The sequence below is a fragment of the Heptranchias perlo genome, chromosome 25, assembly GCF_035084215.1.
Source record: "Heptranchias perlo isolate sHepPer1 chromosome 25, sHepPer1.hap1, whole genome shotgun sequence".
NCBI lineage: Eukaryota > Metazoa > Chordata > Chondrichthyes > Hexanchiformes > Hexanchidae > Heptranchias > Heptranchias perlo.
This window is the reverse complement of record NC_090349.1, coordinates 37,496,541-37,523,284: the sequence shown is the minus strand read 5'-3', so window position 1 is coordinate 37,523,284 and position 26,744 is coordinate 37,496,541. Positions and strand designations below refer to the sequence as shown.

At 45.4% G+C, this 26,744-nt stretch overlaps 2 protein-coding genes across 7 annotated transcripts in view; one reads left to right on the top strand and one right to left on the bottom strand.

Moving 5' to 3' along the window:
• Window positions 1-26,744, top strand: part of LOC137342235 (ubiquitin carboxyl-terminal hydrolase 30-like) — a 56,709-nt gene that overhangs the window by 17,077 nt on the left and 12,888 nt on the right. For 3 of the 5 annotated variants that reach the window (XM_068006055.1, XM_068006058.1, XM_068006057.1), the window contains 6 exons: window positions 584-670; window positions 1,538-1,612; window positions 2,343-2,562; window positions 4,236-4,347; window positions 10,959-11,184; window positions 21,102-21,175. In XM_068006055.1, the coding sequence (XP_067862156.1) occupies window positions 584-670; window positions 1,538-1,612; window positions 2,343-2,562; window positions 4,236-4,347; window positions 10,959-11,184; window positions 21,102-21,175 (794 nt within the window). Of the gene's footprint in view, window positions 1-583; window positions 671-1,030; window positions 1,169-1,537; window positions 1,613-1,717; window positions 1,795-2,342; window positions 2,563-4,235; window positions 4,348-10,958; window positions 11,185-21,101; window positions 21,176-26,744 lie in introns of those variants that run through there. The other 2 variants (XM_068006059.1, XM_068006056.1) reach the window with 2 other exon arrangements.
• Window positions 17,815-26,668, bottom strand: alkbh2 (alkB homolog 2, alpha-ketoglutarate dependent dioxygenase). Of its 2 annotated transcripts, XM_068006061.1 has the most exons (5): window positions 26,641-26,668; window positions 26,275-26,422; window positions 25,076-25,475; window positions 19,353-19,551; window positions 17,815-18,606 (listed from the first exon to the last, which is right to left on the bottom strand). In XM_068006061.1, the coding sequence occupies exons 3-5, from the start codon at window positions 25,401-25,403 to the stop codon at window positions 18,297-18,299; spliced, it is 837 nt and encodes a 278-aa protein (XP_067862162.1). In that variant the 5' UTR covers window positions 25,404-25,475; window positions 26,275-26,422; window positions 26,641-26,668; the 3' UTR covers window positions 17,815-18,296. The 2 variants fall into 2 exon arrangements, with proteins under 2 accessions (XP_067862162.1, XP_067862161.1); XM_068006060.1 differs by lacking the exons at window positions 26,275-26,422; window positions 26,641-26,668 and adding an exon at window positions 25,892-25,978.

Below are 26,744 nucleotides of genomic sequence, written 5' to 3'. Positions count from 1 at the left end.
TTCTAAAAGTACTTCATTGGCTGTAAAGCACTTTGGGACGTTCTAAGATCCTGAAAGGCGCTATATAAAGGCGCTATATAAATCTTTCTTTACTCGTACCACACTGCTACCTAGTGGCTGCAGTTGTACAACTACATTGTTACAGGCATCTGCTTACATACAGTTTCCCCATTATGAAATGTTGACATGTTTAGAGAGGGTTTTTCCATTATAATTGTTTATATAGGCAGTTTCAATTGTAGATGTTGACAGTAATGCTGACGTAAAAAGAGTTACAGGAAGTAACACTATTTACTTATGTCCTGTGCTCTAGAGGCACGTACACCTTGTTCAATTATGTAAATGTTTCCATCAGCACATTTAACTTCAGGGATATTGTCATAGTTTAAATGGGGTTGAAGGTAGCAGGGAAGTACAGATGATGAGAGAGAAATTAACTGGTTACTTGGCTTTACAGCTCACTAAATATATACTATATATATATATATATGTGTGTAAAGATTGCAGGTTTTACACAATGAGCTGGTGTGTCTGCTTAGTACGACGCTAGTTTTCAATTATCTATTATTTTATACCCTTCCAGGGCAGACCTGTGACACTGGACTTCTGCCTGCAACACTTCATCTCCTCAGAGACCATTAAAGATGTGGTGTGTGAGAACTGCACCAAGGTGAGCAGCACTCCGATCATTTATTCCGATTAACAGTGGTGATGTTTTTTTTTGCGCTGAAGTAAAACATCATTCTCATTGGGCGGATAAACCCTTGGACTCCTGGCCATCCAAGCGAGGAGATGGTGCCAACTTGCAGTGATGTTTGTGAGTGAAAGGTGAACCACACAGATCAGGAAGGTTTAGGGTTCGATTCCTGGTTTACGTTGAGTTCGCTAATCTCAAGTCAGGACAGTAGTAATTGCACTCAAGTTGTCTCTAGTGGCTAAGTGGGAGGGGGAAAAAAATCACCTGGGTTTCCCACTCCTGATACCTGGTCTGTTGATCCCCATCAGGAAAGATGTGTTTGTGGAAGTCATGGCTGTGTTGCTGCCTGTCATTGAACAGCTAGCTGATCCTCACTGTCTAGGCAGTGACACGAAGAATAACTATTGTGTGCTGTATTGGAGACCCTGGAACTGTACTCCAGCATGAATCAGAGCCTTCAGGAGAGAAAGGGTGAGAAACAAAAAGAATAGTCAGTAGGAACGAGCCCATCTAACTGAAGCATCCAAGTTCGTCTGGTTTATTCATTATACTGCTTCAAGTACAATTTCTAGAAATACTGCAGTCTGAAGGTGTCCAATGTTATGTTGGAAGCAGTTCCAAAATTTCCCGATACAAGAAGTTAATTGTGGGACCTAGAATAACCCTGGCTGAATAACGGGAACAAACACAAGGTGGGGAGGGAGAAATAAGAGTGAGAAGGTGGTACACAACAGTTGCCCTCAGTGTGTGATGTGAAATATAGGAGGGGATTGGCCATCAGCTTGTGTTTAAATGTTTTTCTCAATTCTGACAATGCTTTCCGTTCTTCCACAAATCCAGGCAGGAGAAACACTAAACGGACAGACTGTGGGAAACCAGAAGACAACCTTTATCAAACAGCTGAAAATTGGAAAGGTGAGACTTGCAACAATGGCAGGAACTGCTGGCCTAGGATTTGATGGTTGTGTTGCTGAAGGCTTTAAAGATTTATTTTAAAGGAATATTTTTTTTAAAAAACAGATCCCATTTGGAAAAGAGGAGACTTTGTGTCGCTGGGAACACTCAGCAGGTCAGGCAGCATCTGTGGAGAGGGGAAGGTAGGGTTAACGTTTCAGGTCTTAAAACCCTTCATCAGAACGGTTTTGATGAAAGGTTAACCCTACCCTCCCCTCTCCACAGATGCTGCCTGACCTGCTGAGTGTTCCCAGCATTTTCTATTTTTAATTGCGACTGCTGGAACCTCAAGCTAAATAATGAAACCTTTTTCTTCAACCCCCGGCATCTGAAATGTGGCAAATATAGCAGACAATTTGAGTTCTCAACCCACCGTCTCCTCTCTGCCTCTCTCCTCCTTAAAACCTACCTCTTTCATCTGTCCTAATATCTCCTTATGTGGCTCAGTGTCAAATTTTGTTTGATTACGCTCCTGTGAAGCGCCTTGTGACGTTTTACCACGTTAATGGCGCTATATAAATGCAAGTTTTTGTAGGCTCACACGTTATTAGCCACTATGAGAGGGAAAGAAGCTTGAGAAACTGTACCCCAGCTAGGAGTCGATACCATTGGGTGTGAAAACAAGCAAAAATGTTGCTTTAATTTCCAATCCCTGTGTCCTGATGTTTTCTCATTTGATTATTTTTTTAAGCTCCCTCAGTGCCTGTGCATCCACCTGCAAAGGCTCTCGTGGTCCAGCCAAGGAACCCCCCTGAAGCGCAATGAGCACGTGCAGTTCAGCGAGCTCCTCTCGCTCGATACCTACAAGTACCGCAGCCCGTCTCAGAGGCTAGGCCACCGCAGACTGAACAGACCCGCCAGCACAGGAAGCTTACCACGCATGCTAGAGGCGACCATGCTGAACAAGCCAGGTACTGGGCATATGAACAAGAAACTGATGTGGAGCATCCAAAATCAACAAAACGCTGCTTATTTCAACTTCAAGCTCTTTTCAATCAAAGTTTTTCACAAATAGAACTTACTCTTTTGGAATATTATGATTCTGTTACTGTATCCACTTCAGAGTTGTAAGTAATGCACTTTGTCCCTCCAATTTTCACCCCTCCCCTCCCAAAGGCACTGTCTTGTGCTGGGCCGTCATTCCACAGAGCAGGCTGCCTTCCAGTACCCCACCCAAGTAGCCATTTTTCAGGCTGTTCAATCATCATAATAGGGCGCTACATCCAAGCCCAATCCTGCCTTCTCCCAACATCCATATACGCACACATTCCAGCAGTTGAGCCAGATAGGAACTAGGACCGGGAATTCCAGCCCTAGCTCTGGGATGTTGAAGCTAACTGTTGTGGCCCCCGCCACCACCTCTTTTGCTGATCAGCTAGCCCGTAGCTCTGGTATATTGAGGCTAACTGTTGATTACCCCAAACACACCCTCCTCCACCTCCACTTCCTCTGCCTTCTCCTTCATCTCCTTCTCCTTCACCTCCTCTGCCTCCTCCTTAACCTCCATTTCCTCCTTCACCTCTTACCACCTCCGCCTCCAACTCCGCTTCCTCCACCACCTCCTTCTTCTCCACCACCTCCTTCTTCTCCACCACCTCACCAGCTAACTCAGCACAGATGCAAAGATCAAATCTGACACTTTCTGGGCTGTACAGTTCAGCACCACACCCCAGCGATAATGTTTTTAATAAAGAAAAAGACTTTTCTCCAAGCTTCTCTTTAAAGCTCAGAAAATTCATCCAGCAATAGACTCCAAGCACCGAGTCATTTGATTATTTTGTTAACATGGTTTAAAAACGAACTTCAAAGAGGGCGCATTCCACTTAGTTATTTACAGGTTTAGAACGATAATTAGCAGTGGTCACGTGACAAGATGAATACCTTGTACAATTATGTACCAGATGACATGAAGGTGTTGTGTATATTGTATACTCCGTGAGATGGTGGGTTGTGTAGGAGCACTAACACCCTGTATCTGGAGTGCACGGATATGGGATCCCACCAGTGCTCTCCCTCTGTGAGTTACTGATCTGTGCTGCTAGCAATGGGAGGGCCAGGGATGGATAATAGATGAATGGAGGAGCCAGGGGTGGATGAAAGATGAATGGGAGGGCCAGGGGTGTATGAAAGATGAATGACTGACTATCCCCAAGCAGCTGTTGAGTATCTCTGTCGGCTGGTTAGAAAGTAGCAGCTGCCAGTTAGCTGGTCACCTGCCAGACACCTCGCCAGTGAATAGACCGGAGAGACAAATACCTGAAGGAGGAGGGAGCTGTAACCCTCAAGAATGCAAAAAAAAAATTGTCCTATGAATAAGGGAATTATTATCAGTTCTGAAGGGCTAAATGTGTCTTTTTTTGCAGACACTGATGTACATTTTCTATCTTTATTTCAGAATCTCTGTTGCTTTTTACCTCTGCACAGTGACTGTATGGTACTTTTCTTATAACTGTTGTGGCAGTCAGTCTCTTGCAAGTGCTGTCATCCACAGTTTTAATAATTTTATTGCCTCCCAGCAGATGTCAATGATTTACTTTAAAAATGGTACTTTAAACCTTTTTTTTTCCTGTTTGTCTCCTTTCAGGATCCACTCAGCCCAGCCAGAGTAAAATGCAAGTAGCCAACGGAGCATGTTCATCATCTCTGCTATCAGCTTCTTTTGCAACCCCGCCGTCTCCTGTGACTAGAAGTTACACGTGAGTCTCTTTAATTTAATTTAATTTTTCAAAAACTAATTTTTTATATGGAACTAACGGTACATCAAGGTGCACTTCAGAGTCAAAAGATCCTTTAGGTGATTTGCAAGGATATGTCTGGTATTACACTGGTAATACTGGCTATCTGCCATTCGAGGTCCTTGGGAGCCTATTTAAATAGTAAAGCTCCCTCTGATGGCAGAAACTAATTTTGCATCATTTCAATTTACACAATAGGTCCAAAGGATTTTGCTACTAATTTTGTTTTACATTTCCTAACCTGTACATACTTTTATCTGAGAACATTTCTTGTATTTACAGAGAAATGAAAAATTTGCAGGGCTATGGGGAAAGATGTGGGACTAATTGGATAGTTCTTCCAAAGAGCCGGCACAGGCACGATGGGCCGAATGGCCTCCTGTGCTGTACGATTCTATGATACTGTCATACATCACTTTTCATTATCTATTAGTGCACTTTGAAAGAAGTTTCAAAGTTCTTTCAAAGTTCTCTAGATTTAGGAACCGTCCCTCTAGATTGGAAAATTGCACATGTCACTCTGCTTTTTAAGAAAGGAGAGAGAGGGAAACCAGGGAATTATAGACCAGTTAGCCTAACATATGTTGTGGGGAAATTGCTGGAGTCTATAATTAAGGATAGGGTGACTGAACACCTCGAGAATTTTCAGTTAATCAGAGAGAGCCAGCATGGATTTGTGAAAGGTAGGTCGTGCCTGACAAACCTGATTGAATTTTTCGAAGAGGTGACTAAAGTAGTGGACAGGGGAATGTCAATGGATGTTATTTATATGGACTTCCAGAAGGCATTTGATAAAGTCCCACATAAGAGACTGTTAGCTAAGCTAGAAGCCCATGCAATCGAGGGAAAAGTACGGACTTGGTTAGGAATTTGGCTGAGTGAAAGGCGACAGAGAGTAGGGATAATGGGTAGATACTCACATTGGCAGGATGTGACTAGTGGAGTCCCGCAGGGATCTGTCTTGGGGCCTCAATTATTCACAATATTTATTAACGATTTAGGTGAAGGCATAGAAAGTCTCATATCTAAGTTTGCCGATGACACAAAGATTGGTGGCATTGTAAGCAGTGTAGATGAAGACATAAAATTACAAAGGGATATTGATAGATTAGGTGAATGGGCAAAACTGTGGCAAATGGAATTCAATGTAGACAAATGTGAGGTCATCCACTTTGGACCAAAAAAGGATAGAACAGGGTACTTTCTAAATGGTAAAAAGTTAAAAAACAGTAGATGTCCAAAGGGACTTAGGGATTCAGGTACATAGATCATTGAAGTGTCATGAACAGGTGCAGAAAATAATCAATAAGACTAATGGAATGCTGGCCTTTATATCTAGAGTACAAGGGGACAGAAGTTATACTGCAGCTACACTAAACCCTGGTTAGACCGCACCCGGAGTACTGTGAGCAGTTCTGGGCACCGCACCTTCAGAAGGACATATTGGCCTTTGAGGGAGTGCAGCGTAGGTTTACTAGAATGATACCCAGACTTCAAGGGTTAAGTTACGAGGAGAGATTTCACAAATTGGGGTTGTATTCTCTAAAGTTTAGAAGGTTAAGGGGTGATCTGATCGAAGTTTATAAGATATTAAGCGGAACAGATAGGGTGGATAGAGAGAAACTATTTCCGCTGGTTGGGGATTCTAGGAGTAGGGGGCCAGACCTTTCAGGAGTGAGATTAGAAAACATTTCTACACACAAAGGGTGGTAGAAGTTTGGAACTCTCTTCTGCAAACGGCAACTGATGCTAGCTCAATTGCTAAATTTAAATGTGAGATGGATAGCTTTTTGGCAACCAAAGGTATTAAGGGATATGGGCCAAAGGCAGGTATATGGAGTTAGATCACAGATCAGCCATGATCTTATCAAATGGTGGAGCAGGCACAAGGGGCTGAATGGCCTACTCCTGTTCCTATGTTCCTATGCACATCATTCCTGTTCCAGTACTCGGTTTGCTGAGTATTATCACTCCATGGCCCATCTTCACTGAAAGCCGAACCTTGGCAGAGGTGTGATGATTTGTACAGAAACATCTTGTTACGAAATAGAAAAGTTGTTGTTTCTGAATGTAAAAGTTGCAACACACTATAAGTAGTGCTTTGCTCAATTCAGTGACGGGGAAACCTCAAGGATAAAGATGTTGGAGGCATTTTGGACCACAGGCACCATCTGATGGTAGTCCAGGCTGTGAGGAGACTGCCTCTGATAGGAAAATAGTGTCCTCTGTCTTACATTGCACAATTGTAAACAATTTTACAACACCAAGTTATAGTCCAACAATTTTATTTTTAATCCCACAAGCTTTCGGAGGCTTCCTCCTTCCTCAGGTGAACGGTGTGGAAATAACATTTTCGAATCCTTCGCATTTTAAAATCACAGAACAAAGCCTGGTGATTACTGCCCGTTGCCAAGGCAATCACAGTGAGCAGACAGAAAGGTGTCACCTAAAAAGGCCACCGAATATACAAACCCCCAAAAACAAAAAAAGAGAGATAAGGAAGACAGTCAATGACCCGTTATATTAAAAACAGATAACATTTGTTCGCTGGTGGGGTTACGTGTAGTGTGACATGAACCCAAGATCCCGGTTGAGGCCGTCCTCATGGGTGCGGAACTTGGCTGTCAATTTCTGCTCGACGATTTTGCGTTGTCGTGTGTCTCGAAGGCCGCCTTGGAGTATGCTTACCCGAAGGTCGGTGGCTGAATGTCCATGACTGCTGAAGTGTTCCCCGACAGGGAGAGAACCCTCCTGTTTGGCGATTGTTGCGCGGTGTCCGTTCATCCGTTGTCGCAGCGTCTGCATGGTCTCGCCAATGTACCATGCTCTGGGGCATCCTTTCCTGCAACGTATGAGGTAGACAACGTTGGCCGAGTCACAGGAGTATGAACCGTGCACCTGGTGGGTGGTGTCCTCTCGTGTGATGGTGGTATCTGTGTCGATGATCTGGCATGTCTTGCAGAGGTTACCGTGGCAGGGTTGTGTGGTGTCGTGGACGCTGTTCTCCTGAAGGCTGGGTAATTTGCTGCGAGCGATGGTTTGTTTGAGGTTGGGTGGCTGTTTAAAGGCGAGTAGTGGAGGTGTGGGGATGGCCATAGCGAGGTGTTCGTCATCATTGATGACATGTTGAAGGCTGCGGAGAACATGGCGTAGTTTCTCCGCTCCGGGGAAGTACTGGACGACGAAGGGTAGTCTGTTGGTTGCGTCCCGTGTTAGTCTTCTGAGGAGGTCTACGCGATTTTTCGCTGTGGCCCGTCAGAACTGTCGATCGATGAGTCGAGCATCATATCCCGTTCTTACTAGGGCGTCTTTCAGCGTCTGTAGGTGTCCATCGCGTTCCTCCTCGTCTGAGCAGACCCTGTGTATTCGCAGGGCCTGTCCATAGGGGATGGCCTCTTTGACGTGGTTAGGGTGGAAGCTGGAAAAGTGGAGCATCGTGAGGTTGTCCGTGGGCTTGCGGTAGAGTGAGGTGCTGAGGTGCCCGTCTTTGATGGAGATTCGTGTGTCCAAGAAAGAAACTGATTCTGAGGAGTAGTCCATGGTGAGCTTGATGGTGGGATGGAACTTGTTGATGTTATCGTGTAGTCTCTTTAGTGATTCCTCACCGTGGGTCCATAGAAAGAAAATGTCGTCGATGTATCTGGTGTATAGTGTTGGTTGGAGGTCCTGTGCAGTGAAGAAGTCCTGCTCGAACTTGTGCATGAAAATGTTGGCGTATTGGGGTGCGAATTTGGTCCCCATGGCTGTTCCGTGTGTTTGGGTAAAGAACTGGTTATTGAAGGTGAAGACATTGTGATCCAGGATGAAGCGGATGAGTTGTAGGATGGCGTCTGGAGATTGGCTGTTGTTGGTGTTGAGTATTGATGCTGTCGCAGCGATGCCGTCATCGTGGGGGATACTGGTGTAGAGTGCCGAGACGTCCATCGTGGTGAGAAGTGTTCCTGGTTCAACAGGTCCGTGGGTACTGAGTTTTTGTAGAAAGTCTGTAGTGTCGCGACAGAAGCTGGGGGTTCCCTGCACGATGGGTTTCAGGATGCCCTCGATGTATCCAGAGAGGTTCTCACACAGGGTTCCATTGCCTGATACGATACGATATGTTCATACAGAACAGAACGGACTATTGCAAAGAAGCATACCGACAACTGGACAACCAGGAACACTACAGACGGTTACCCGCAGACCCGACCAAAGAACACACCCATCAGCTCAACAAACTGATCAAGACCTTCGATCCAGACCTTCAAACATCCTACGCACTCTCATTCCACGTACTCCCCGCGTGGGAGACTTCTACTGCCTCCCAAAGATACACAAAGCCAACACACCCGGACGTCCTATCGTATCAACATGTCATCAATGATGACGAACACCTCGCTATGGCCATCCCCACACCTCCACTACTCGCCTTTAAACAGCCACCCAACCTCAAACAAACCATCGCTCGCAGCAAATTACCCAGCCTTCAGGAGAACAGCGTCCACGACACCACACAACCCTGCCACGGTAACCTCTGCAAGACGTGCCAGATCATCGACACAGATACCACCATCACACGAGAGGACACCACCCACCAGGTGCACGGTTCATACTCCTGTGACTCGGCCAACGTTGTCTACCTCATACGTTGCAGGAAAGGATGCCCCAGAGCATGGTACATTGGCGAGACCATGCAGACGCTGCGACAACGGATGAACGGACTCCGTGCAACAATCACATGGACTGCAGCGGTTCAAGAAGGCGGCTCACCACCACCTTCTCGAGGGCAATTAGGGATGGGCAATAAATGCCGGCCTTGCCAGCGACGCCCACATCCCGTGAACGAAAAAAAAAAATCGCCAAACAGGAGGGTCTCTCCCTGTCGGGGAACACTTCAGCAGTCATGGACATTCAGCCACCGACCTTCGGGTAAGCATACTCCAAGGCGGCCTTCGAGACACACGACAACGCAAAATCGTTGAGCAGAAATTGATAGCCAAGTTCCGCACCCATGAGGACGGCCTCAACCGGGATCTTGGGTTCATGTCACACTACACGTAACCCCACCAGCGAACAAATGTTATCTGTTTTTAATATAACGGGTCATTGACTGTCTTCCTTATCTCTCTTTTTGTTTTTGGAGGTTTGTATATTCGGTGGCCTTTTTAGGTGACACCTTTCTGTCTGCTCACTGTGATTGCCTTGGCAACGGGCAGTAATCACCAGGCATTGTTCTGTGATTTTAAAATGCGAAGGATTCGAAAATGTTATTTCCACACCGTTCACCTGAGGAAGGAGGAAGCCTCCGAAAGCTTGTGGGATTAAAAATAAAATTGTTGGACTATAACTTGGTGTTGTAAAATTGTTTACAATTGTCAACCCCAGTCCATCACCGGCATCTCCACATCATTACATTGCACAAAGAGCACTCCAAGGAAAAGTGTGTTTGTGGGGCATCCTTTCGTATCTTTCAGACTCTCAGATCAAAAATCCGGTCTAAATAGTTGTAAAAGATAAAAAGAAAAGAAAGTCTGCAATTACTACAAATCTGAAACTAACCAGAAAATGCTGGAAATGCACAGCAGGTTCATCAGCACTGGGTTAATGTTTTGGATGAAGACCTACACCAAGGAGGTTAACTGACTTCCTTTTGTCAAATACAGATAGACTTGTTGTGGATTTCCAGTATTTTCCAGTTTAAAGTTGCTTAAAATGTGTTTTTTTTGATAAATGCAATGCCCAGTATGCTACTGAACCATACAGACCTGGAAGTCCCAGTATACTACTGAACCGCATAGACCGTAAGGTCCAGTATACTACTGAGCCACATAGACCATAAGGCCCAGTATACTACTGAGCCGCATAGACCGTAAGGTACAGTATACTACTGAGCCACATAGACGGTAGGGTCCATTATACTACTGAGCCATATAGACGGTAGGGTCCATTATACTACTGAGCCATATAGACCGTAAGGTCCAGTGTACTACTGAGCCGCATAGACCGTAAGGTCCAGTGTACTACTGAGCCGCATAGACCGTAAGGTCCAGTGTACTACTGAGCCGCATAGACCGTAAGGTCCAGTGTACTACTGAGCCGCATAGACCGTAAGGTCCAGTGTACTACTGAGCCGCATAGACCGTAAGGTCCAGTGTACTACTGAGCCGCATAGACCGTAAGGTCCAGTGTACTACTGAACCATACAGACCAGGAAGTCCCTAAGTTCAATACTCGGTCAGTGCTGATTTAACAGATCTCAGTTGGGATGCTTTTGGCTGAGTGTTGCAATTAGCCTCAGTGCCCCCCCCCATATTCGGGAGGGGTTAAATCGGCCTGGGCTTCCACTCCATGCTAATTATCCAGCGACCTCTGCTGGAAAGTGCACTTGTGCGGACATTTAAATGGCGGGCAGATTCGGGCTCGTCTGTGATGCTCCCCACTGTTGAATATCTTAGTCACTTCTGTCTAGGTTCACGTATCGAGAATGGGCATTTGCAGCAGTCATGCACTGAGTAAGTGTACCTCAGTAGAGCCGGGTGGGGAAGAGAAGACCTTTCTCTCAAGTGAGAGCTTAATATTCTGCTTTATTCCCACAGCTCATCGGTATATTTGTTCCGATTGATGTCTGTTGTCGTCCATCATGGCGACATACACTCGGGACATTTTGTCACGTATCGCCGCTCGCCGTCCACTTCGAAGAACCCCATGGCGGTGAGTAGCCAATGGCTGTGGATATCGGATGACACGGTGCGCAGAGCCAGCCTGCAGGAAGTCCTCACCTCCAACGCCTACTTGCTGTTCTACGAGCGAGTTCGGCCACTGGTGAGACGTACAAGCCGCGAGTTCGGGCCAGAGGAGTGAGCGGGTGGGTAGAGCTGGGGATTTGAGTGACGCTGTAAAGGGACAAATAATCTTCATCGTTTTAAAGGAAACCAATTGCTGAAAGGAGCTGGAGCCCAATTATTACCCACCCAGATATCCGACTCAACATTTGTTCAGTGAACCAAAAGAATAAAACAAGATATTAATTTACTACTTAATTCCATAGCAAAAGATAACAGCTCCACAAAGGGAGTAATGATTATATATTTATGAACTATGATTGTGTTCTTGAACCAGTTGAGAAATGTATTACTTCATGTGGGTAAAAATTATTGCAAGAAAATTGAGGGTCAACTCAGTAATGTCCTGTTGAATTATTGAGTTGAAATCCTAAGGTGAGAAATCAATCCAACCACATGTAAAACCAGGCTGGAACGATCACATTTTGGGTATCAGCCATATTTTCTGTGGAATATATAGTCATGGCTCAGTTCTCATAACTGCCAGTCACAGGCTTAGTGTGAAACGTTTAAAAAGATTCAAGAAGCTCCCTTAGTGGATAAATGGACTGCCTGTACAGATCAGGAAGGTCCCAGGTTCCCTGTCCGGTCTGTGCTGAGTCAGCTAATCCCAATACAATTGGCCCTGTACAGGGAGGGGAGAAATCAGGGTTCCAATTAACTCCCGCTGGAAAGTGTGCCGGTCAGTTGAGGACTAGACTGTGGTGCCCCAACCCAACCAGATAACCTGCTCACATTCGCTGTCGAGACTTACACATGAACAATAAAGACTTGGGTGAGGTACTGTAGAGTCGCCAGTGCCCATGGAACCGTATCCCAGCAAGAGTCGACACCTTCAGGAGAGAGGGATTAGAAAAAATAGTTTCAAGGTCATGTGAATTGTGATGTAATTTGCCCACGGGTTATTTTCACTACCGTGAAATCTGACTGGAGGAGTGCTGACACAGACTCTGAACATAACCGTAAAGGCAGTTTTCACCACCACTTTCCACAGAGTGCAGCTGCCTCAATGCATCTTCCCTCCTTGCTGGTTATTGCGAATCCTCACTAGTGGGCAATAGTATTTAGAGGAGTCAGACGTGGTTTTCTGATGCACGAAGCGTCTATACAAAATAACAAAAGATGAGCCCTTTGTTGAGGTGGTAAAGTGTTCTGTGACCTGCCCACCAGAGATAGTCGGATATAACAAAAAAAAAAGCCTTGGGTCATTTTATTAGAGTCTGAGTCCTAGATAATGGAACAAACAATGCTCAGAGAGAATTGCTCAGTTTTACGGGCCAGAACACCCAGGTTTGATGCCTGATTTTGGTTGGGCAGCTATTGGCCTAAATACCCCTGGGTTAGAGAGGGGAAAAATTAGCTAGTAATCCACCCACATCTTTTTTTAAACCTCTTCCTTCCGCCAGAAGGTACATGAATCGCTGCCACTCACTGCTACTGCAACTGGGTAAAGGACGGTAAGTATGTTCCCATGGATTGGAATAACCCTGCCAGTGTCTTTATACTTTCCTTTCTCTCAAAGCATCAGTGGATTGCTTTGCATTGGCACCCAGCCTTATTCAGCTTGGTATTGTTGTAATATTCAGGAGCTATACAGAACGTGTTCTGTTTTGTTGGCTATCTCCTTGTTTTTAACTTTGGATTTAGTTGATCTACTCTTATTTTTATTCTGTACAAATTGGTCTGCGCTTGGCAATCTTTCCCATTATCACCACTGAATCCTTTCTCATGCAGGAGACTCTTCAACGGTTATAACAGTCTGTATATCACCTCAGATACATACAGGACTGTTGCTTTATTCTGTTATGGGGCCATGTACGTTGACAAAGCTGTGTATTGTACGATTTCCCCTTAAGAATACTACCTCCCCAGTGAGTAAACGCACTGCATGATATTGTGCTGAGTCAAGCAGACCACATTCTGTTGCTGCTCTGAACTAAGTTAGCTGGTCTCAGACAAGGCAGCACCACAATTAGCCCGAGTTACCATGGACTGAAAGGGAAGAAATTATCCAGAGTTCATGCTCCTGTTTGCTTCTCCTAGAAATGCATCTCTGTGTACATTGGGTAAGAACAAGATTGAGCTTGGCGTTGATGCCCTCCCTGGTTGAATATCTGCCCCAGTGGCCGAAGTTCTGTATCTTAGCGAGAGTTGATGCTTTCACAAGTCAAGAAAATTGGGGAAAAAAACAGTACTGCCTTTACTATTCAGGGGGAGAGGGTACAAGGGGGGGTCTGTGCACCATACTGCACAAAAACACGATCACACTTCATGGTGTAAGAGTTGGCAGGTCAATCACACTGGATCATGAACTGGCAGCTATAGTGAAGCGCAGCTCACAATGCAGCACGGTTGTCAGTGGCAGCAATGATAGAAAGATTCAGGTTGATTGAATGTTCTTTCAGGAGAGCTTTTTTCTATTTTGCCATCACACAGTAATGCACTACCTTCGGTTTTATTTTTTAAACTAAAATTCGTCCAGTATTCCAGTGAGGTATCCTCACCTGACCATCAAAGATGGTTGCGTTCAATTAAGTATCAGTGATTTCCGAGGTGCTTGTGATGTTCTACTGGATCAAGCCATGGGCAATAAGGATCTGTTGTACAAACAGGATTTGTAGTCAGGTTGGAAAGTGCTCTCCTGATGGCTCAGTTGACAAATCCAGTGTGGAACTGAACCATACAGACCAAAAGGTCCCAGATTTAACTGTACCAAGTTAGTTGATCTCAGCTGGGATGGCTACGATCGGTCTCAGTGCCCATGGGCCAGGGTTCCTGCTGCTGATCGCTATCCAGTGACCGCCCCACGCCACCTTCCGCCCCTGCTGGAAAGTGCGCCTGTGTGGACACCAGGTGAGGACTGGATCAGGCTTGGCAGTGACAATCAACATGATCAAATAACTTGCAGACACTCACCGTCCTGGCTCGCCCATGAAGAATGGCTGGGCATCTGTGGATCCACTGTGGCAGAACAACTATTTAGCTATAGATATGTCCCCTTTCTTGCCACTCCGTCAAAATCCCAGAATTGCCCCTGATGTCCTATGTAATTCTCTATAGATGGGTGCACCTCTGGTGAAACCTTACCCCAGAATTAGAGACTTTCAAAACCAGAGGAGAGAAAACATGTGGGGGGGGGGGGGGGGAGGTGGAAGAGGAGTTTTTTCAATTTAAAAAAAAAAGCCAAATATGGTTGAGCAACAGTGATGTACGATGCATGTAGTGGTCTTGTCAAATACAAGGATGGGTTGGTGGATCAACGGACTCGGCCATCAGTTCTATTCCTCTGATGTGAGCCAACCTTCAAAAGATTTCAATGTTATTATCACTTTCACTTCCATTTTTGCCCCTTCCCCTCTTGCGAACATTCCCCAGTTTTCTATCGTCCTCTCCTGAGGATTCTGGGCTATATGATTCTATGAATGCTGGTCATCCTCTAGTGCCTCACCCATTCTTCACCCGTAGCTGGGCCTGGTGCAATTCTCACCTGGCATGCATTCCCAGCAGGGGTCAATGGATTGGGAATCCTGTAAGTGTGGGCAATCCGCTTGTCCCAGCCACAATCAGCAAGCTTTACACAGAGCAGGGATTATAGTTCGGATCTTCTGGTCTGTGTGGCTCGGTTCTACACTGGATGCTGCATTTACCCACTGTGGGGGAAGCTCCAGGAGAGTGATTTAAAGGAGTAGTGAGTGTTGGACAGGATATGTTTGCGATGGTATCACTAATAATGCAACTCCACCATGAATATTTTCAAAACCCTAATACTTTCGGCAAAGTGACAGGATTTTCGTTGCTCCCTAAAAGTCCTCACTCCTAATATGGACGGACTGAATGTGGGTGTGCAGTCCTACCCACCTGGAGTTGGGCACCTTTTATACTATGCCCTCATCCAGAGGCTGGTGAGACTGGCTGGGTTAAAGGTATGTTGCTATAATCATTTATTTAAACTTTCAATTAAATACTCGAGATGAGGGTGATCACTGCCTATTGGTTGTATCTGGTATAATCTCCCATGTCGTTGTGGAATTGGGGCAGTTTTAAGCCAGTCGAGTTTATCAGAGACCTAGGGCTGGAAAAGACCAGTACAGTCCACACCTGGCTGGTCTCAGCCCATTTTGTATTTTAATTCAACCCTACAGCTTTCTGACTGCCTTAATCCTGTCCCATATGAACAGGAGTAGGCCGTTCAGCCCCTCGAGCCTGTTCTGCCATTCACTTAGATCGTGGCTGATCTGTACCTCAACTTTATTTAACTACCTTTGCTCCACAGCCCTTGATAACCTTAACAAACAAAAATATATCTATCTCAATCTTGAAAGCTCCAATTGACCCTGCATCCATAGCCTTTTGGGGGAAGAAAGTTCCAGATTTCCACTACACTTTGTATGAAAAAGTGCTTCCTGATTTCACTCCTAAACGGCTTGGCTCTAAGACTAATTTTAAGATTATGTTCCAGTGTTGTTGTTTCCATACCTTGTTAAATACATGAGGGTATCCAGACATCCCAGCTGTATTCCGCTCATCTGAGCAGAGTTTGTGTTTAACCCAAAGACTTTGGTTATGGATCGCGTGCTGTAGCTATTTCTGTGTAGAATCGAGGGCGAGGACTCCTCAAAGTGCCTGTAGTTTTGTACGGCGACAGAAAGTCTGCTTTATTTTGTATTTATTGCATGTGTACTGGATGGGGGAGAGTGAGATTGACCTTCCAAGGCCAGCAAAAACTTCCATGGTGATGGTCAGGAGCCAAGGTTTGTTAACTGCTGGGTCAACGCCCTTCATTATCGGCAACGGGTCCTGTCTGTGAATCTCTCGCTGTAAAAGCAGTGCTATTCTACGGAGGTGTATCGAAGGTAAGGGACAGAGAATCGGATGCACAGCAGGCAAATGGCAGGGGGGGGGGGGGTGACAAAGGCTGGACCATGAGACAAGTGCCCCAAGTATTCCATATGCCCACTTAGCTTGCGGTCCAGCCCATGTAGGCATCCTCTAGTGTCAAGCCCTGCCTTAACTGTTGGTGTACCGGTTAATCACCATGAAAGTTTAACTGAGAGGTTGTGTGTCTGTTGTGACAATGTGCAAGATGGAGAAAGTGGGAAACCTTTAAATGTTGATTTTTAATATTTTTGTGAGAAAATAATGTGAAGTTCTGATTGTATAAATAAGAAATTGTATGAAAAGAAAGCAATTTTTGCACTAACTCAGTAATTGTACGTGTGTGTATAGATATATCTATATTAATGAAAGGGTTGAAGGAGAAAGTATTTTCCAAGTGTTTTAATTAATTTGTCAGGCAGAAAAGTAATAAAATTTTCTTTGGCTAACAGCAGATCTCCATTTTAGTGTGGATTTGTTATTTATTTTAACAATACCATTATGATCCTCTGAACTTTTCCTCCCTCTTCCTCCTAAACTACTCAGTGTTCAAACCAAGACTTAACACACTGTCTCCTACTCTATAACTCATTCTCCAGGATTTCACAATTGTGGAACTCACTTCCTTGCTCAGTCTCCTCTTCCTCCTACAATATTTAGGATTTTAAAATCTAATGGTGCTACTTATTCACTGCTTCCTGTTTTACCTCATCTTTTACTCAGTTTAACTTTGATGGTCTCCTGCCCTTTTAGTTTGATTTCTCAATTTATAAAATGCTCCACCAGTGGCTCAGATATACAGACCATGGAAATACCATTCTCAATCCCCAGTGTGTGACGTGTTAAATCAGCCAGGACGAAAGTTGGGATGTTACAATAAGCCCCAGTGCCCCTGAGCTAGGATGGGGAAAAATTGGCCAGCATTTCCATTCTTGAGCATGATCTAGTAACCCTGCTGGAAATTTGCACGTGTTGATGTTGAGAACAAGATGCCATTCTCCAGGTGAAGAGAAGTAGTAATGGGGCAGGGATCTGTTGTGTAATAGGTATCCACCCGCCCTGGGATTTCCTAGAGTTCTCTCCACTGGATGGAACTGGCCTTGTGCCTGAAGTAAGTGTAGGCCCAGTGTTATTATAATGAGGCAGGAGGAGAAGTACAGTTGGGTGGAGCATAAGTTTCTTTGTTGAGAGATGCAAAACTGAGGCACTGTAGCACCACTAATGGCAACAGTGTTACAAGTTTACACAGGCAGTTCCCTTTATAAATGTGGACACAGGAATTTATAATGTAAAGAATTGACACAAAAATGTGAACAGTAAGATTGTATGGACAAAAATGTGACAACAGGATGTAAAATTTTTATACATAATATAAAACACACACTGGACACCAACCTTAACCCCTATTCTACAGAAATTGTTGCTATAAACATACTTCCATTGCTGGAGTGACTCGCTATGCATTTAAGAAACTTGCTACTAGTTGCAAGCATACGGTTGTTGTAATGCAGAATAGTTGTGGACCTCATAGGTATACTTTTATGTGCTGTCTTAGGCTAGTGGAGCCCCCCCTCCCCAAATATTATTGCACATCCTACCACAGAGTGCATTCCATTTGTAACCAATGCATGTCTGAGTCACACGTTGTTATTCTTCATATCAGGAGAGTTGAAAGCGCCCATTTCTCCTGCAATATTCTTGACAAAATGTGAAATCGATGGGTAATGAGACGAGATTCTTATTTGATATACATAACATAGCTTTTATTTATTTAAAAACTGACCCCTGCAGCATACTGAATAAAAGCACCACCCAGTGTAGAATCTTGTCTTACAAACCTAGAGTCCTAGGTTTGACTCTTAGTCTTTGCTGAGTCCGCTGTAACAGCATTGCGGATGTTACAATCTGTTTGTGTACCTTTGCTACAGTTGGCAGGGGTAGAATTTGGCCAAGTTTCGCGCTCGATATCACTATCCAATGACTCCTGCTGAAAGGTGCATGAAATGTCAGGGGATGGGCTAGGCTGTGATTGAGCTGTGAAACCCTCCATAACTCAATAACCAGTGGACAATTACCGTCTAGGCTGGCACGTGAAGAATGGCCAAGGTACCAAAGGGCTGCTGGTAGCGGTAGATTTAAACCCAGCAGCTAAGAGAAACGGGGAGAAAATTCAGAAACTAAACAGAAGCTCCCCAGTCTCCACTGGGGGAAAAGCTCTCAATTCTTTGGTGGAGCCACGACCTTGCGAAAGGTCAGGTTGACTCGGGGGGCAAGCACCTTCTTGCGGGCCGGCAGGCTGTGATACCAGTGGACGTTCGTCGGGTAGTTCATCAGCAGCAGGCTGCCGTGTCCCAGAAGCAGCTTCACCGGTTCCAGGCGGCGTGTGGCGTTTTTCCCCCGTGAGTGTCCATGGCGAAAGATGAAGTCCCTGCAGGCGCCAAAGGAAACTGATGCGATGGGGCTGCGAGGCTCCAGCTCCTTCTCGTCATCGCGATGCTCCCCGATGTGATCATTTCCATCTTTGTACCTGTCAGTGAAGGGCAGGAGGTTAGTTCAAGGGTTGCTAACTTGCTCAGGGCACTGCGGCTGGATCCTCTCACATCTTCTCACTGTGGGTAAAATGACACTGCCTGTTTCGTGCATCATTTTCTCCTCCTTTAGTCCCTGGAGGTGCTAAGTGACACAGGCCTTGGATACCTCACCCAATTAGCCGTTCTTCCAAGTGTAATCCTACACAGTAACTATCAGCAGGTAATTTGACCCACATGAGAGAAAGCACCACAGCTCAGCCCGATCCTGTCCACACTCCTCTCCGACTTCCTATGGTAATCAAACAAGGCTCCAGGGCCCTGTGATAGCCCATCTCTCCTCATAGCCAACTAGCAATTTACCCTCTTATGACTGGAAAATATCCTCGAGTCAGGAACTTGCCAAATTCCCTTTTAAAGATAGTGACTCCTTGCCCACCACGTGTGTTGGCAAAATATGTGGTGGGTAGGGAGTCGCTACAGGTTGGAAACCTGGGCCAATGCTCTAAAGCACAGGCAGCAAGAGCACTCAGGTGAGTCCTGTTCAGGTATTCCCTCCCTCATACAAAAGTGCCCAACCTCAATATAGTCAAGATCAGGAACTGTGGACATGGATCAGCCACTTGCCCTTCTACATCACCGAAAATTGAAGCCTCAGTACACTGCCTGATAATCACAGTCATTTCAGAGCATTTTGACACACGGCCCTTGTCCCCTCCCCTCCTTGATGACTTTGAATGTTCACCTGTTGATCAGCACAAAGTTGAATGTGTGTCCTGTAGCCTGCGTGACTCTGTCTCTTATCTTCTCCAGCACAGGAAGCCAAGGCTTAGGAGCCAGGGTCACCCCAGAATAGGTGTAGGTCAGACCAAGGTCACCATAAGTCACCTGTTGGCGTGGGATATTGTGCCATTTCCCAAAAACCTGCACTTTGGTCAGGTCACCTTGAAGGAAAAGCGTAAATTTTCAGAAAAGAATTAAAAGACATGATTACAGTATTTATACTATAGCTGCGAGCAAGACCACAAGGATCTTAGGAACAGGAAAAGGCCATTAAGCCTGAAAATATGAAACATTTTGATAGGCCTATCACCTTCTCCAGAAGGACATTTAATTGCCTTTTGGACCCATTCTTACTGTCTGGTTCAATGGCCTGCTCCAATAACTAATTCCACAACATTATTTATTACCCTTTGTGTAAAAAAAAAATTCTACCTGACCACCTTCTTACACCTAGCTTCCTAATGTTTAACTTGTGTCCCCTGGTATTTGAACTGTTCGGCATAGTGAAAAGATTACAAGGGGATATAGACAGGCTGGGTGAGTGGGCGGAGATGTGGCAGATGCAATACAATATTGGAAAATGTGAGGTTATGCACTTTGGCAGGAAAAATCAGAGAGCAAGTTATTATCTTAATGGCAAGAAACTGGAAAGTACTGCAGTACAAAGGGATCTGGGGGTCCTAGTGCAAGAAAATCAAAAAGTTAGTATGCAGGTATAGCAGGTGATCAAGAAGGCCAACGGAATGTTGGCTTTTATTGCTAGGGGGATAGAATATAAAAACAGGGAGGTATTGCTGCAGTTATATAAGGTAGTGGTGAGACCGCACCTGGAATACTGCATACAGTTTTGGTGTCCATACTTAAGAAAAGGCATACTTGCTCTCGAGGCAGTACAAAGAAGGTTCACTCGGTTAATCCCGGGGATGAGGGGGCGGACATATGAGGAGAGGTTGAGTAGATTGGGACTCTACTCATTGGAGTTCAGAAGAATGAGAGGCGATCTTATTGAAACATATAAGATTGTGAAGGGGCTTGATCGGGTGGATGCGGTAAGGATGTTCCCAAGGATGGGTGAAACTAGAACTAGGGGGCATAATCTTAGAATAAGGGGCTGCTCTTTCAAAACTGAGATGAGGAGAAACTTCTTCACTCAGAGGGTAGTAGGTCTGTGGAATTTGCTGCCCCAGGAAGCTGTGGAAGCTACATCATTAAATAAATTTAAAACAGAAATAGACAGTTTCCGAGAAGTAAAGGGAATTAGGGGTTACGGGGAGCGGGCAGGAAATTGGACATGAATTTAGATTTGAGGTTAGGATCAGATCAGCCATGATCTTATTGAATGGCGGAGCAGGCTCGAGGGGCCGATTGGCCTACTCCTGCTCCTATTTCTTATGTTCTTATTACCTGGATCAACTTTATCAATTCCCTTCCTGATTCTGAAAATTTCAGATAGATCAGCTCCAAGTTTCCTTTCCAAAGAAAGCAAGCCCAACTGCCTTAACCTATCCTCGGAAGTTAAATTACTGAAACACAAACAAACAGTCACCTCAGGAGATGGCCAGGCTTTTCAACCCACAGAGGTGATCTTATTAGATGGTCAAAAAAATGGGAAGGGGAAATCTTAAATATTACTTTAAACTAAATTGTGAAATAAGGGAACATAGGTTTGAACTTGTAAAATTAGGACTGATAAGGAAATTTTTCTTCACAGTTTATGAGATGGACCTCCAGAGAGAGTAATGGAGGAGAAAATCCTGGACTAATCCAAGAAACAATTGGATGTTGGTATGAGCAGTACTTTAGGATCTTTCTGGATGGATAAATTTAGATGGGCTGAATGGCCTTCCTCCTTTATGATCTGCCCTGCAATGTAAACACAGCATTCCATAGAACTGGCTCAAGTAGAAGCAGCTCTGATTGTCAAGTAAAATGTGTTGTTGCCAACTTTCCTGGCCCGACTTGCATCTAGTACGAAAAACAATAGCAGCCTTACTGTGGGAGAGCTGGGGTTACTGCCCACAGTGAGGTAAAATAGAGACATCGAAACATAGAAAATAGGAGCAAGAGAAGGCCATTCAGCCCTTCGGGCCTGCTCCGCCATTCAAAACGATCATGGCTGATCGTCTAACTCAGTACCCTTTAGCATTAAGAAATATATCTATCTCCTTCTTGAATACATCTGATGACTTGGCCTCCACTGCCTTCTGTGGTAGAGAATTCCACAGGTTCACCATCCTCTGAGTGAAGAAATTTCTCCTCATCTCAGTTCTAAATGGCATACCCCGTATCCTTTTTGTTAATTCATTCATGGGATGTGGGTGTCGCTGGTGAGGCCGGCATTTATTGCCCATCCAGAATTGCCCTTGAGAAGGTGGTGGTGAGCCGCCTTCTTGAACCGCTGCAGTCCGTGTGGTGAAGGTTCTCCCACAGTGCTGTTAGGAAGTGAGTTCCAGGATTTTGCCCCAGCGACGATGAAGGAACGGCGATATATTTCCAAGTCGGGATGGTGTGTGACTTGGAGGGGAACGTGCAGGTGGTGGTGTTCCCATGTACCTGCTGCTCTTGTCCTTCTAGGTGGTAGAGGTCACGGGTTTGGGAGGTGCTGTCGAAGAAGCCTTGGCGAGTTGCTGCAGTGGATGGTACATACTGCAGCCACAGTGCGCCGGTGGTGGAGGGAGTGCCAATCAAGCTGGCTGCTTTGTCCTGGATGGTGTCGAGCTTCTTGAGTGTTGTTGGAGCTGCACTCATCCAGGCAAGTGGAGAGTATTCCATCACACTCTTGACTTGTGGCTTGCAGATGGTGGAAAGGCTTTGGGGAGTCAGGAGGTGAGTCACTTGCCGCAGAATACCCAGCCTCTGACCTGCTCTTGTAGCCACAGTATTTATGTGGCTGGTCCAGTTAAGTTTCTGGTCAATGGTGGCCCCCAGGATATTGATGGTGGGGGTTCGGTGATGGTAATGCCGTTGAATGTCAAGGGGAGATGGTTAGACTCTCTCTTGTTGGAGATGGTCATTGCCTGGCACTTGTCTGGCACGAACGTTACTTGCCATTTATGAGCCCAAGCCTGGACGTTGTCCAGGTCTTGCTGCATGCGGGCTCGGGCTGCTTCATTATTTGTGGGGTTGCGAATGGAACTGAACACTGTGCAATCATCAGCGAACATCCCCATTTCTGACCTTATGATGGAGGGAAGGTCGTTGATGAAGCAGCTGAAGATGGTTGGGCCTAGGACACTGCCCTGAGGAACCCCTGCAGCAATGTCCTGGGGCTGAGATGATTGGCCTCCAATAACCACTACCATCTTCCTTTGTGCTAGGTATGACTCCAGCCACTGGAGATTTTTCCCCGATTCCCATTGACTTCAATTTTACTAGGGCTCCTTGGTGCCACACTCGGTCAAATGCTGCCTTGATGTCAAGGGCAGTCATTCTCACCTCACCTCTGGAATTCAGCTCTTTTGTCCATGTTTGGACCAAGGCTGTGATGAGGTCTGGAGCCGAGTGGTCCTGGCGGAACCCAAACTGAGCATTGGTGAGTAAGTGCCGCTTGATAGCACTGTCGACGACACCTTCCATCACTTTGCTGCTGATTGAGTGTAGACTGATGGGGTGGTAATTGGCTGGATTGGATTTGTCCTGCTTTTTGTGGACAGGACATAACTGGGCAATTTTCCACATTGTCGGGTAGATGCCAGTGTTGTAGCTGTACTGGAACAGCTTGACTAGAGGCGCAGCTAGTTCTGGAGCACAAGTCTTCAGCACTACAGCCGGGATGTTGTCGGGGCCCATAGCCTTTGCTGTATCCAGTGCACTCAGCCGTTTCTTGATATCACGTGGAGTGAATCGAATTGGCTGAAGACTGGCTTCTGTGATGGTGGGGATATCGGGAGGAGGCCGAGGTGGATCGTCCACTCGGCACTTCTGGTTGAAGATGGTTGCAAACGCTTCAGCCTTGTCTTTTGCACTCACGTGCTGGACTCCGCCATCACTGAGGATGGGAATGTTTGCAGAGCTTCCTCCTCCCGATAGTTGTTTAATTGTCCACCACCATTCACGACTGGATGTGGCAGGGCTGCAGAGCTTTGATCTGATACATTGGTTGTGGAATCGCTTAGCTCTATCTATAGCATGTTGCTTCCGCTGTTTAGCATGCATGTAGTCCTGAGTTGTAGCTTCACCAGGTTGGCACCTCATTTTTTGGTACGCCCGGTGCTGCTCCTGGCATGCTCTTCTACACTCCTCATTGAACCAGGTTGATCCCCTGGCTTGTTGGTAATGGTAGAGTGAGGAATATGCCGGGCCACGAGGTTACAGATTGTGCTGGAATACAATTCTGCTGCTGCTGATTGCCCACAGAGCCTCATGGATGCCCAGTTTTGAGCTGCTAGATCTGTTCTGAATCTATCCCATTTAGCACGGTGGTAGTGCCACACAACACGTTGGATGGTGTCCTCAGTGCGAAGACGGGACTTTGTCTCCACAAGGACTGTGCGGTGGTCACTCCTACCAATACTGTCATGGACAGATGCATTTGAGACAGGTAGCTTGGTGAGGACGAGGTCAAGTAAATTTTCCCCCTCGTGTTGGTTCGCTCACCACCTGTCGCAGGCCCAGTCTGGCAGCTATGTCCTTCAGGACTCAGCCAGCAGCGGTGCTACCGAGCCACTCTTGGTGATGGACATTGAAGTCCCCCACCCAGAGTACATTCTGTGCCCTTGCTACCCTCAGTGCTTCCTCCACGTGGTGTTCAACATGGAGGAGGACTGATTCATCAGCTGAGGGAGGGCAATAGATGGTAATCAGCAGGAGGTTTCCTTGCCCATGTTTGACATATGATGCCATGAGATTTCATGGGGGCCGGAGTCAATGTTGAGGACTGCCAGGGCCACTCCCTCCTGACTGTATATCACTGTACCGCCACCTCTGGTGGGTCTGTCCTGCCGGTGGGACAGGACATACCCAGGGATGGTGATGGAAGAGTCTGGGACGTTGGCTGAAAGTTATGATTCTGTGAGTATGGCTGTGTCAGGCTGTTGCTTGACTAGTCTGTGGGACAGCTCTCCCAATTTTTGCACAAGTCCCTAGATGTTAGTGAGGAGGACTTTGCAGGGTCGACTGGGCTTGGTTTGCCGTCGTCGTGTCTGGTGCCTAGTGGTCCGATGCCAGGTGGTCCGTCCGGTTTTATTCTTATTGTGACTTTTTTTAAGCGAGATTTTACAACTGAGAGGCTTGCTAGGCCATTTCAGAGGGCAATTAAGAATCAACCACATTGCTGTGAGTCTGGAGTCACATATAGGCCAGACCGGGTAAGGACGGCAGGTTTCCTTCCCTAAAGGCCATTAGTGAACCAGATGGGTTTTTACGACAATCCAGTAGTTTCATGGCCACCATTACCGATACTACTATTTTAATTCCAGATTTTTATTTAGTTAATTGAATTTAATTAATTGAATTTAAATTCTCCAGCTGCTGTGGCGGGATTTGAACTCATGACTCCGGATTATTAGTCCAGTAACATAACCACTATGTTCTGGACTCCCCAGTCATTGGGAACATCCTCTCTGCATCTAGTCTGTCTAGTCCTGTTAGAATTTTATTTGTTTCGTCAGAGGTAAGAGTTTAGATTTTTGTTTAAGGGAGCTGCGCTTTTATAAATTCTACCCACCCCATTCACTTAGTTTGTACCTGAAAAATACTCCAGCACTTTCTCCAATTGCAAGAATATGTCATCTGCCTCAGATTTGGTGAATATTTTGGTATAATCACAATCCAGTCCCTCAGCTCTTATTCGTTTCCAGGAATATTCAACATCTCTCACCAATTCCTGCTCGGCTAAGAGGGCCAGCGGTTCAGTTTCTTCGCTTTCCCTATTGCTTTTCAATTTCTTCCTCGGACTCTCCGCTCTTTCATCACTCGAATCCACCACTTCTTTGTCCATCTGCCATTTTATTTCACACCGTTCTGATTTATGATTTTCAGGGTTCTTCGATTGTTTAATCACAAACTTGTCCATTGTTGCCTATGGTTACACACAATGCATTGGGCAGCATTTTGCTGTTGAGGTGAAGTTATCTTCAGCAGCAATCTGTTTAGAAACAGTATGTACACATTCTTTATCTGTGCTTGACTATAAAGTCTATCCCACCTCTATGCAGTGCTTATTTTTGTTTATTGTTTCCCCACTGCTGCCTCCTGAAACCATCAGCACTCTTTAGATGGCAGTCCCCACCAATTACAGACTACTCAACCATGGGCGGCATCAGCTCATCCCAATCATGTTTCCATACATCTACACTTTCCAGTGGGGATCACTGGACAGCAACCATGGTCATCCCTCCTAAAACTGGGTGGGTAACACTTACAGCCTCCCCGACAATAAGCATTTACAACATCATCCACTTTTGTGTTTTGACGGTGTTACAGAATTGAAACGATTATATGGACTGAGCTGCAACCGTTACATATTTGTCTTTTTGTAGACTAAGTTAAAGATATCCTAACCTTAGTAGCCTAGTTGCACAGCCGCCTCCAAACCAGACTCTTGTCAATCACACGTTACAGGCTCCTCACTTCCTACTTCCTATAACACAGCATGAGCAGACCACGTGTCCGGGATCAGTGAATCAACGCATCTCCGTATTAACCCGATAAATGCCAGGGCACAACAACTAAATGATCGAAATGAATGAATCCCGTGACATCGTATTTTAATGGGTGGGTGAAGGAGAAGGAAGAGCACTTTGTAAAGTGGCGTCCAGAATTCCATGCACAACTCTTTAGTACTTAATTGTGCAAAATAGAATCAATGTTACTGCACTTACAACGGAATGATTAGCAATTTACATTAAGCCTACATCATAACAGTGACTACACTTCAAAAGTACCTCATTGTCTGTAAACCGCTTTGGGACGTCCTGGGCTTGTAAAAGGCGCTGTATAAATATTATTTCTTTTTCTGTAAAGTTACTTCCCCCGCCGACTTTTCCCTTCATTAAATATCGATCACAAGGAATAGATTTTAAACTTCTGAAGCTGTAATGAAAAGAGATTATAAAAGTAACAAAACGTGAAATGCATCACTGACATGTCAGGTCAGGTTTTAATTTATTAACGTTCAAGACTCATTTAATTCATTAAATCCCTTTTTAATGCTATAATTAGGGACTGCCCAGAAGTTGCTGTTTGCACAAGGTGTTCTCTGGTGAGACACCATCTAATTATAGTTAATAGTATTAAAAATTGAGCAGTACTTTTTTCTCTGCAGGATTGTCTCACGAAGTTTCCCGTAAACTGGGTTTTTTTTATCAACATTTCCGGGGCGGGGATATTTAAAGTTTGTAAAGATTTTGGTAAA